A 12,571-nucleotide genomic window follows, 5' to 3' on the forward strand; every position below is an offset into this window, starting at 1 on the left:
TGACTAACCTCATTGGTGTGGAGTAGCAGGCTGCTTAGCAACTGCTCCGCCTTTCCCTGGATCCTCTCCATCTTTGGAGGCAGAGATGGCAAGAACTGACACGGGCTTCGGTCTTCTCCGCGTGGACTCCAGACTATCCTCGTTCTCCCCTAGTTTACATCTGCCTTCCCCCTGTGGTGCCATGCTAGCAGTTCACCCTTGAGCCCCTGAATCATGGAGAAAGACTGGTGGGTCCTTAGGGGAAAGGGTCAGATTGTGAGTGTGGCTTTTATTGGGGCAGCTGCTCTTTATCAACTGCAAGTTGACAATATTTCAACAGATTCTATAGTTTCACTGGGGTATAACCAGTGAACGTCGGCTTATGTTGAAGTTTCCACCCTTCTCCAGGCTGAACAAACCTCAGTTATTTCAGCCTCTCTCCTCTCCCCCCCATCCCCCACCCCCAATGTCTTCATTTTTACCAAATTTAAGCTTCTTTATAGATTTCTTAACAAGCCCTACAAATTGTGTTTAGTAAAGATCAGATTAGGCCAATAGTCTAAACTTGGCCTTTTAAGCATTGGCAAAAGCAACAAAGAACAAAGTACAAATCAAGAGGGAAAGTGTACAGTGCATGCAAACACAGCTCAACTGTTGGAAAAAGCCGGTTCTAGATGACGAGGTGAAAGCATGACAACATCAGCCCTTTCACTGGTGTAACCGCTGGATGGGGCCGAGTGGCAAAGGAGCTTCCCCCAGTCTCATGCACATACCCTCGGTGGCACCTTCCTCTGTGCCCCAGAGTCTGTCTGCTTACCCTACAATGAAGCTTAAGGACAAGATCGCAATTATTTGATTTTATTTGCTTATCCTACGGGTACCACTCACTCCAGGAAAACTGACTTATCGGTTAATCATCCTCAGGATTTAGCTCCAGAGAAGGCACTCAATACATATCAGGTGACTCTCACACATCGACCTCCCCTTCACCAACTGCATTGTTTCATTAAGTGAAGTGCCCGACTCAAAGCTTGCTATTTCTCACCATTTTAATCTGGGATTATACACAAATCCTCATCTCTCTGAGCCAGGAAATATGTGGATGAGGCAGGGAGTTTCAGAAACACAGAGCCTGGAAATGCGCTTATCTTCCAACTACTGTGCTTTCCTTACCTAGTCTTTAGAGAAATAGAGGAGAAAAACAGCACAATCCTACTTCTCATCATTACTATGTCTGCCACTTTCTTTAACCTCTTAGCATTAGGAGCACAAATGCCAAATGGAATCTATTATCAGGGTGAAAACTCAATGGCAGGAGACCAAACCAGGTACCTCTCAAGAAGTCTAGAAATAGTGTTATTGAAATCTAGTTTTCTTCCATTTACTGGTTCCCTCTCTCACATCCTGACATTTAGCAAAGTGGGCACTGAAAAAGCAACTCACTCTAATGTCTATTGAAATAACTACAGTGAAGAAAGAAGAGGATGTCTAATTTGTCCTTCCTCTAAGATCTTCCAGGTCAAATGCCCAGTCGTTCATGCTTCCCCTCCCAGCAGATCCACTGCAGCTTCTCTTCAGGGTAGTGGAGACGACTAGAGGACTAACCTATCCTCTTTCTTTTCTAACTGGTTTGTTTGATAGTTTGTGAGGAAACTGGTGATTCCTTTTGTCTTTAATTCCACTACTTAGATAGAACATGTTCCTTTAAATCTGTGTTTTGATTAAACTACTCCATCTGTGTACTCCAAACACAGGAGGGCCTCAACTTTCAAGAATCCGAAGGAAGTGCATCCTGATGACCATACACAATGCAACTTCTCTCTCTCTCTCTCTCTCTCTCTCTCTCTCTCTCTCTCTCTCTCTCTGTGTGTGTGTGGGTGTGTGTGTGTGTGTGTGTGTGTTAAGTGAAAGAATTCTTTTCTGGGGAGAGAAGCAGGGAAGTGATCCAATGAGGATATTCAAACCAAATAAAGGGACTGCATGAAAAGCATGGGCTGAATTTTCAGTCACTTGTGCTAGATGTCTTCAAAATCAGTACTCTGCACAAATCACAAAAGCTGAATTGCAACAAGGTTGGGTGAGATTCTGGAATGATTTAATTGAATCAAACAAACTCAGCCGCAGAGAAAAAAAGTTCACCTTCTCCAAAGTAAACCTTGAAAGATGCAGAGATGTAATGTAAAGACAACAAAGCCTGTATTTAAGCCTTGGCTTTAGAGATCAGAAATGAAAAGAGGAAAAATTAGATGCAGTTGTCAAATCCTGATCTTTGCTGCAAGATCCAATGTCACTATAGCTAACAGGGTCTAGCCCCATTCACTTACTTCACAAACTCAGAAGTTCAAAGAGGAGAAAAAGCATGTTCTAGATACTATGAGGACTGGTTCGGTGCCACAGCTCCCCGTGAAGAGCTTCGGTTAAAGGTCCCTGCCTGTGCTGATAAGATTGCTGTCGACATACTACAGTAGATACACCATTTTGTTTGTCCTCTCTGAAGACCTACTCCTTGCTTTTCCCAGGGTTTAAAAAATCATGTTAACAATAAGCAAATACGGCATGGCCAGATGCCTTTCATGGTCAGATGGTTCATTGTTTAAAAAGCTTCAATTTAAAATCCAAAAGATTGTTAACAGATGCAGTTTCTGGCTGGAGACTGGGAAAAACCTCACTTAAACAAAAGAGTATGTTGTGATTGGAAGTAAAAAGGGAATTACCTTTAAAGATAAGAACCACAAACATTTCCTATTTGAAAATATGCCCCTCCTCCCAGCAAGCCCCACCAAACAGGACCTTTTTGGGGACCTTTCATGATAGTTAAAGAATGTGACAGTGGATTGCTGCATATGACAAACCATGGCTGGTCAACCAGCCCAGTTGTTTGGACTTTCAACCAGACTACAACATCCATCTCTTGCTCTCCCCCAGATTACTCAATTAGGCAAAATTCCAATTAGTTTCTTTCCAATTCTTTTAGACCCAGAAATACTTATGCTGCTTTCATTTTGGCTCTGGAAGTAGGTTTTTCAACCAGAGACTTAGCTAGAGAAGTTTGAGAAATGAACACAGGGTTTGATAAGCAAATAGCCACTGCTGGGACTCCAGTCACTCTTGGATGGAAAAGAGCTCTTGGCTGAGAAAGATCTGGCCACCTCTTCAGTTCCCAGTCCTGTGCTCTTTTAAACAGAAAGCCTGCTTTTCACCAACTCCTGTGTCTGTTTCTGTTGGCTTTTGTGGGCCTTTAACCGGTGGCCTCACTATGTGTGAGAAGGTCTGTAAGAGCCTGGGTTCTAATCTTGAAAGATGGGAAATGTGGAGGAGCCAAGGGTGGATTGCTTTCCCTTAGCCTTCGGTTTGGCTTGCTGGTGATAAGCCTGATTTAAAAAGGCTACATGGGCTGGTTCAAGGGAAAAATCCATCCTCCGTATTAAGGATGGCCACCATGGCTCCATTCTGAGATCGCCAACCTGTCCCTCAGGAGAGCATATTCTCAGGAGAGAGGTAAACATCGTGCCATTCTGTGCTCAGGTGCTTGTGTTCTCTCACTAGTTGTGTTATTTCCTGATTTATTAAGTGCTCAAAAAGGCCCATTTTAGACCAAAGGCATAGTCTAGTTTTAGCAGTGTTAGAAGCTCTAATCAGCATCCTTAGTCAAGCATTGCTACTATCCATTTTCAGCTTAACAATAACCCACAACCTTCGGACCAACTGCTACTATCCATTTTAAAGTGAGGCAGATCTATATGCCCACGGGACTCCCCAAAGAGTTAAAATGCCTTTTCTCCTCAGGGATGCCACTGCTGAGTCACATAAGAAATCCAAGCTGCTGGGATGAAGCCAGCAGGAGAACTGTATTCTCAAAGATCTGTGCAATGTGGCCAGGTATGCGCAGGAGGGGGCCATCCATCCATCAAGAGTGGGATTTTGAGCCAGTGGCCACATCCATATCCACACTGCAAAAACTGGAAAGTGAAAAATGAGCAGCAGCTGTGAGCCCGAGGTCATTACAATTCTCTAGGGTTTGCCTTTTCTAATCTAAGGGGCAGTAGTTTCCATGATTAACTTTCAATTGCCGTCAAGGGTGTAATAAAATCTGGGAAAGAAGAAAACTTCTCCCTCGGTGAGCTGCTCCCATTTGCCTGCCTCCTTTCCTCCAGTGCATATTTCAGTCCCAGCTTCATATTGCTTCCTAATTTTGAGAAAAAAAATCTGCTTTCAGATGAGCCAAAATAGACAATGTCCTCTGTGTACACAGGCACTTGAGGACTTTTTGTTCTCAGTTCCAGGGGCCAGGTCTTTAGGACAGCTGTGTGAAAAGTTCCCTTTTCCAAAGACCTCACTATACATCACTTGCAGAACCACGCACATTATATTTCATTTTAAAACTCTCTATGTGTTTTATTTGCTTCCTGAGTCATGATAATCAGTCCATCAGAAGAGAAGTTTTCTAGTTGGTAAGATGTGTACAAAGAGAAAGAGGAGAAGGGGACAGATTCATTCACAAACACATCTTCCTGGTTATGAATGATCAGGAACCTTTAAGGCTGTGCTTGGTCTGATCTAATAGCGGCTTGAAGATCACACTAGCAGTTACAGCTGGACATGTCTGTCAGCAAGAGTCCCGGAACCAAACCCACACATAGTATAACTGCTCAGGTGGAAAATTAAATGTGCTTCAAAATGTTGACAGTTCAGTTTAACGTAATGATAACTTGTGGTTCGCTCATCAGTGGTACATTCATTTCAAAGTATCAGCAGCTGAATTATGGAGAGGAGTAAAACAGTGCCAAAACATCAAGTCTGGTTGCAGAGGGACACCAGCAGACTCATGTAAGAGAAGGGCTCTGGAAGATGGCATGCCAGTTACACAGGCAGCAAAGAGGAGACAAGTGCTAAGAGACAGCATGTGGGCAAATGGAGGCCCCAATCACCTGAGAAAAGGCTTCCCTGACTGATACATGTCACCTGAGAAAAGGCTTCTGACTGATACCATGTCTTGAAAAGATACTGGATTGTTGTAGTTCGCTCTTATTTCCCTGGGACAACAGTGAGTACTCAGCGTGTCCACTGCCTGTTAGACAGAAGTAACGTTTCTCCTGGGTGCTATCCCTCCCTTAACCTCTTCCCCCAGCCTGATTCAAGTCTGCATTGGAACAGAAGGGAAAGTGGCTAAAGATGGCCATGAGCAAGTTCCAAAAATGGAATAGGAGTAGTCTAAGAATGTGCCAGGGTTTAAAGGATGGCAGACTGAACTTGACTGCAGGAGCTCCAGTCCTCAGGGCAATGCTTATGCTGTGGATGCTAGGAAATAAGAGCTTTAGGGGTTTTGCTACCAATACCCACTCTCCACTTCTCTGAAGGTAAGAGATCCCCCAGCTTTTAAGTGGCCACCCAGAATAAAGACTGTGTTCCTTACAGCGAGGTGTGGCCATTTGCTAACAGTGGGAGGTGAGGGGAATTCATGTGCATAACTCCAGGGCATGTCCCTAAGAGCATAGGGGGGAAGTTTTTCCCTCTTCCCTTTTCTCCAGTCTTAGGAATGTGAAATGGCTGGAGAGCCACCATGAGGACAAGGCCTTAGAGGTTGTGAAATGAAAAGTTGTTAGAAGGTGGTCATAGAGGATGTGACCCCACAATACTAGCCCTAAACTACTGTATTTTCCGGAGTATAAGGTGACCCCCTAATTTTACAGTTAAAAACATAGGTTTAGGCCTATATTTGCTGTATAAGACTACCCCCCACTTACGAGGCAACACCAGTTCTTTTTTTAATAGACCGCCTCTCTGACTCTGGCCAATCTGAGCAGGCCTTTTTTCGTTTCAAAAGTCATCTTATACGCCAGAAAATACGGTACCTATATATAAACTTTTACATAAAGAGCGGGGTTAGGGGATGGGGAGTTTATCATTGTGTAAGCCAATGCTATTTTGGGTCTCAGTTGTACAGGATTATGAGTAAATGTTACAGGTACAAGGCAGGAAAGTGGTGTCCAGTGAAACGCTGATAAAAACAATATCCAAGGAGTTGTCTCTTTGCTGAAGGGAGCACCAAGGTCACAGCAGAACATGGTCAGTCTGGTTTGCACATTATAAACAGGTGGTGACACAGGAGAGCAAAGGGAATTAAAAATGATAATTTTCCACTTAACCATATAGTCAAGGTATGTCTTACCTTTTTCTTGCTACAGTATATTTGCCATTTTTTCTCAGCTGGAAGTGCAAACATGGCCTCCCTGTGTTTGTCTGTGAGGTCAAGTTCATCCTGAGAAGAAAAATAATAATTAGTATTTCAGAAATAATTTACGAGGAAGTTATCAGCATCACCAGGGAGAGAAAAAAACAAACACATTAATATACATTTAAATGAACTCAGAAAAAAACAGGAGGCTAGGTTAAGGTGCATGTTTCCACTATCAAGAAAGCACATCCTGCCGAAGCCGGTTTGGCTCAGTGGTAGAGTGTCGGTCTGCGGACTGAAAGGTCCCAGGTTCGATTCCGGTCAAGGGCATGTACATTGGTTGCGGGCACATTCCCGGTAGGGGGTGTGCAAGAGGCAGCTGGTCGATGTTTCTCTCTCATCGACGTTTCTAGCTCTCTATCTCTCTCCCTTCTTCTCTGTAAAAAAATCAATAAAATATATTTAAAAAAAAGAAAAAAAAAAAAGAAAGCTCATCCTGGCATGGAGCTTGGCACCGAGCACAGCACTAGGGATGAGGCACTGCACTTACTGAAGGGTATGGGAAGTGGGCAGAAGGATGGACTAAAGTATCCTGAGCCATGTGCACTGCTGCGAGGGCCCATTGGTCAGTAAAGGCAATAGGTGCTAGGGTTTGGAAGGATTCATCATATTACCGATCAGGGTTTGCTAGGGATGGCTCCATAAACACTGAGTATCAGGCTGGGCCCTTTAGGATTTGGATGTGATTAGAGGAGAGAAAGAACAGAATCAAAGGCTGGAGTAGGGTCACACACTTGGTGTGTTAGGGGGACACATGACAGCTTGGCTGAAACACTGGGATTATGCAAAGCATCATCACACAAAAGCTTTGAGAGGTAGAGAAACCAGTTTGTGGAAAGTCTTAAATGCCAAGCTGAGAGGATAATTGTCCTGACAAAGGAGAGCCCATGAAGGTTCTGAGCAAGGGAGTGACATCTTCATCGCCGTAAATTCCACTGACATTTATTCAGTACCTTTCCTGCCAAGCATGGTGCAAACATGTTCTCATTTAGTCTCACAGCAACCCTAAGAGTTCCACTCATCATCACATCCTCATTGTAATAATAATAATCCCTGTTTAATACAGTCAAGGGAACTTGAGGCTGGGTAAGTAATTTGCTCAAGACCACACACCTGGTAAAGGAATGGCTGGGTTTTCAGCCCAGAGCTGTCTAACTCCAGAGCCCAGACTCTTGGCCTCTCAGACCAGTGTCTGGAAACGTTAACTTTACAGTGGTGTGCAGCTTCGATTGGACACCAAGGAAAGGCAATTTATAAACATCCATAACTAATGAGTAACAACAATGGAATAATGAATATAAAGTGCTTAGAGGAAAGTTCTTGGCAGTCGATAACTCAATCCGCAGTCCGTATTGAGCATTTGGCCCTTTGTTATTCTACAGGGAAAGTTATCTAGTTGAATGTGGCAGATTGGTGGGTGTTAAGGCTTGTAAAAAGATGCTATAAATTAATGCACAATTAGGCTTAGATTCTTGAGGAGTATAAACAGTCCCCACTTTGAATGCCTTTGGTGTACATAGGCAATTCTGCCACGCATGAATACTGGCTTCCTATCTCATACTCCTACCCCATTTCATCATCAAGTCCTATTATTTCTTCCTAAAATCTCTCATGATTTTCCTTTTTTCGTTTCCAATGAAACCACCCAAACTTATGCTCTAATAACCCCTCCCTCGGCTTTTGGCAATAGCCTCCTTGCCCTGCACTCCTTCCACAGCAAGGCTCGAACTCATTAAGGAGTGAATTCTCAAACTTGAGCCAGCACCAGCATCACCCAGAGGACTCCTTGCATCACTGATCGCCCAGTGTTTAGGACTGAGCAGGTGAGAGGAAGAATAAGAATTTTCATTTCTAATAAGTTTCCAAGTGTTGCCGTTGCAGCTAGTTCGGGACCACACTTTAAAACCACCACCTTCTGGTTATCCACTGATGTTCTGTCTTATTAACACCCAGGGCCTAGCCACTCAGGGCCTGATGCATGCTGGCTTCCCAGGGAAGCTCTTAGTCTCATTAAACTTCTACTTTCTTATCTCTGGGGTGGGCATATTATTTCTCTTATAGGGCTTTTGTGAGGATTAAAAACACCAATTAAGCATGCAGCAATGCCTGATTGGGGGGCGGGGGGGCAGTGGGGACAACTGTACATTTAAACAAATCTTCTTTAACAAGGTAAACAGCCTTGGCTGGTGTGGTTCAGTTGGTTGGAGCATCATCTTGTACACCAAAAGGTGGCAGGTTCCATTCCTGGTCAGAGCACATACCCAGGTTGCTGGTTCCATCCCCAGTGGGTGTGTGTGTGGGGGGGGATTGGGGTGGGGAGGGGCTGATGATAGATGTTTCTTTCTCTTTTCTTCTCTCCCTCCTCCCCCCTCCCCCGTTCATTTCTCTGGAATCAATAATACAAAAAAAAAAAAAAAAAAAAAGGATAACAGTTAAGTCACTAAAACACACCCACATGCTATTATATACTAACTACAAAAAAGCTAGTTAAGAATTTCAACAATGAACAACGAGGGAAAGAACAATATTTAGAGAAAGTTCCATTATGAGGGAATATGCTAAAAATGTTACAATTTTGGCATGCAACTATAATATATGTGAAATAATTATTTTTCTTCCTTCCTTTCTTTTTTAATTTCCTGTAAGTCACACACTTGCTTTCATCTATTGATGAATGAGGAAAATAATGGTGACATAAATCACTTCCCAACAATTAGGATTACTTGGGGGGAAGAGGGTCAGGTTAGTTATCTAATAGTTTGATAATCTCATGCCTAGTTTGGGGAAAGGTTTGTGATTTGTAAGAGAGTGAACAGTGTTATTAATGCTGCATCCTTTAATACACTATGGCATTGTGTTTTTGCTAACTGAGCTGAGGTGTGAAGAAATGTGAATCCTAAAATCAAAATATTCACAGCAAAGGGTATTAATATTACCACATTTTTCTGTTATAGGTAAAAAACTTCTGCTTCTGAGGTGACACAGAAATGACCAATTTAAAATTGAGAGAACACAGTTGAATAAGGACTTAGGAGCAGATGGTTTCATGTAAGAAGTGAATTTCCATAAAATAAATTAAAAATTGCTATAGGGTCTCTGGATATAATTTTAGATTACAGTAAAAAAGGGAAGGAATTCATGGATACTGGTAACAGTAACAACTAGCAATTAGTGAACATATTCTGTGTACTTAGTATTAGAATTTTATATGAATTAATTTAGTTTATCCTCACAGCAATCCTATTAAGTGGGTAATATTACCTCATTTTTCCAGGAAGCTGAATTCAGAGATTAAGTAACTTATTTAAGGTAACAAAGGTGGAGGAGGAACTTGAGTCTAGACTGTCTGGTTACAGAGCCCACATTCTTAAGCATCAGAGCCTGTTCATTCTATCGATCATTCAACAGTTAGACTGAATCACGACACAGATACAAATATGAAAAAGCATGCTGTCTGTTAGCAGAAAGAGGAGGATTTTTTGTCAGACATCCCTGAGTTCCAGGTCTGGCTCCATGGGTTGAGCAACCTTAACAAGTGACTTAACTTCTGAACTTCAATTTCTTCTCCTGAAAAATTAGTGATAGTATATGTCTGACAGTTATCTCAAGGATTCATTCATGCAACCAAAAATGACAGGCATTGTGCTAGATACAGAGAACAAAATAGTATTTCAGAGCTCAAATTCTTGAGCAGGCAGAAAGGAAATCAAATATCACATGATGATCACATGGGAAGCTGAGCTTCAAGGGCCCACTTATTTGGGGGAAAGGTGGGGCAGTGAGGGCTGTTCTAGGGAAGGAAAGTGAGAGTTGAGAGACAGCTAGGAATTAATAGGTTTTTTTTTAAAAAAAAACATTGCAGAGAGTGAACAGCAGCCTTGAGGGCCACTAAGAACTCAGAGCACTCAGAGGCCATTTGCAGCTTCTGAGCAAGGAGAGTGACATAGATTAACTTAGACAATAACTGGGGGTGCCGAGGCACAATGTCCAGGATGCAATAAGACCCCCACTCCTCCATTCCAAAACTTTCTGTGCTCTGACTCATCCATTTTGGTAATATGGCTGAATCAAGCATGCAAGACTCAGAGATTATCACTGCCTTAGAGATCAATCAGCACTTACTTGCTGTCCTACCTGTTCCAGAACCATGGCCAGACATTATAAAGAATACAAAAATGAACAACAGACCCTGATTTTATGGAATTTAGAATCTAGTTAGGAAGACAAGATGACAGAAGGCTTCAACAGGTCCCTTTCTTTTCAGGATAAAGTCCAAATTCCTTAGCTGGTAGGTCTAGCTAGACCCTTCATAATATGGCCTTGCCAACCTGCCCCACCTCACATCCTCTTCCTCCAACAGCAGCACATTTTAGGACTTTTGATCACATGCTCGCTTGTTTTGGGGACTGGCAGTTGATGAATGCAAAGATAAACAAAACAAATTTAGTTCCTGCCACTACACGTTAGAGTTGCATGGCCTATCTCCATTCATTGGCCATAGAATTTTTTTTTTCATGTTATTAGATATTTTTTAAAGTTGGCTGAAGGAAAATGACATAGTGAGTGATGAAAGAAGAAACACCTTTGCCAAGTATCATTCCTCTCCACAGCAAGTTCAAATTTCTAAAAAACCAACCAACAAAACCCTTCTTCTTGGAGAAGAAATTAATTATATTTGTCATATCTCTATAAAATTATTTATAATATCTTAGAGTAAATGTATTAATTATATATGTAAATATACATATTTTATTAAAAAGAAAGGAACTTGAAAAGAAGTCCAGCTGTGGGAACTAAAGTCCTAGGCTTCATCCCTAACACACCACATTATTAAGCCCTACCTAAAAGCTTTGGTACAAAGAAATCTCACTAGTCCTATGTCCTGGAGTAAGCAGGCAGCTCTATTGAGAAATCTACATAAATCAGAAAACAATTAGCACGGTACAAACAAATCTCAGGAAATGGACTGATTTGCTAGATAAAGTAAGGGAAGGAATTTTGAAATAATATACAATAAGGCCCTTGAATGAGTTGAAAACTTCTTTTCAGTAATGTGAACTAAATAAAAAATTGGATTATTTCTAAAACCTCCAAAGCAATATTAAAAGCATTCATTCTTTGAAAATCTACCAAATCAATAAATTTCAGTGAGCCAACAAGTTTCTAGCTACCAAGAGAAAGCTCGAATAAAGGAATTCAGGATTTCTATTTCCAATGAATTAAGCTAATTCTTTACATACATACCAATATATTCATAGGTGGGAGGACCTGTAATTAATGCCGGGGGAATGGAGAAGAAAAATGAGGAGAGGGAGAAGCTAAGAGAGGCCGTTGGAGTCACCTGACAATCAACTCCTTGTTTTGTGTTTTTGGTGGTTTGAGTTTTATGTCTGTTTTACTTTTAAATGGTTCTTGACAAAGTAAGCAATGTAGAGAGCTCACAGAATTTCTGATCATATTATTACTCAGACAAGGCTAACTTCTCTCCTTCAAATTAAATATACCAAGTATTTGCTTACAGCAAACAAGCCCTATTTGTCCATCCTAACCTGACCACATGCCAAAGTTTTCCCACATGCCCAGCAGGCAGCCACCCTCAGGTTTACCTCAAATACACCCACCACTAATTGGTAATGCCGGCTTTCCCCATCCAGATTTAACCCTCTCCTCCCATCCTACAACTCAACATTATCAGAAACAAGTCAAACCTTTGAAGGGGCAAGTGACCAGACCTCAAGTCATATAACCCGGTAATAAATATACCATCAGGGGGAAAAGGCCAGGCAAGGCATATGGTGTGCTGAAGGGTGCCACTTTGGCAGTATGGGGAAAATGTACTATTAGGCTATGATAATTCATTAAATTATGAACATCCAACCCCAACACAGCAAATGACTATTACATCCAGGAGTTGTGAATTGCCAACATAGCTCTTAAAATTTAACCACAATGACCCTGAGAACAGTATTTTATCTTCTCAGTCATAGTTTGGAATCTGAAAGTTAAATAAGATGTTTGTCATACTAAATAGAGGTACACTCCGTGAACTATTAGCTGCTCCTACCAGTCAAGAAAGACATAAATGGAAAACAACAGTTTTAAATTTCAAAAGGGATGTGTTCAGAGACCAAACCTTACAGGTTTTCAGCCTGTAAGATTTCTGCCAACATTCTTAGTCATTACACAAAATACCACAACATGACTCACCACCACCTACACAGTAATGCTCTGTGTCTGATAGACATGTCTTCCTTCAATATAGAAAAATAAAACTTGAGAAATCCCACAGGTAAAGGCTGACTAAATAGAAATAATTTTTGGTTTTTTACTACCAATGATTGGGTGTTTTATACTATT

The 12,571-nt window shown here is 41.7% G+C and overlaps 1 protein-coding gene across 3 annotated transcripts in view; it reads right to left on the reverse strand.

The window, feature by feature from the left end:
* DAAM1 (dishevelled associated activator of morphogenesis 1) overlaps positions 1–12,571 on the reverse strand; it is a 168,452-nt gene that overhangs the window by 71,139 nt on the left and 84,742 nt on the right. For all 3 annotated transcript variants that reach the window (XM_084894786.1, XM_084894787.1, XM_084894785.1), the window contains one exon: positions 6,149–6,238. In XM_084894786.1, the coding sequence (XP_084750912.1) occupies positions 6,149–6,238 (90 nt within the window). The remainder of the gene's footprint in view (positions 1–6,148; positions 6,239–12,571) is intronic.

This window comes from Pipistrellus hanaki (genome assembly GCF_964339955.1).
Source record: "Pipistrellus hanaki genome assembly, chromosome: 1".
In the NCBI taxonomy this organism is placed as follows: domain Eukaryota; kingdom Metazoa; phylum Chordata; class Mammalia; order Chiroptera; family Vespertilionidae; genus Pipistrellus; species Pipistrellus hanaki.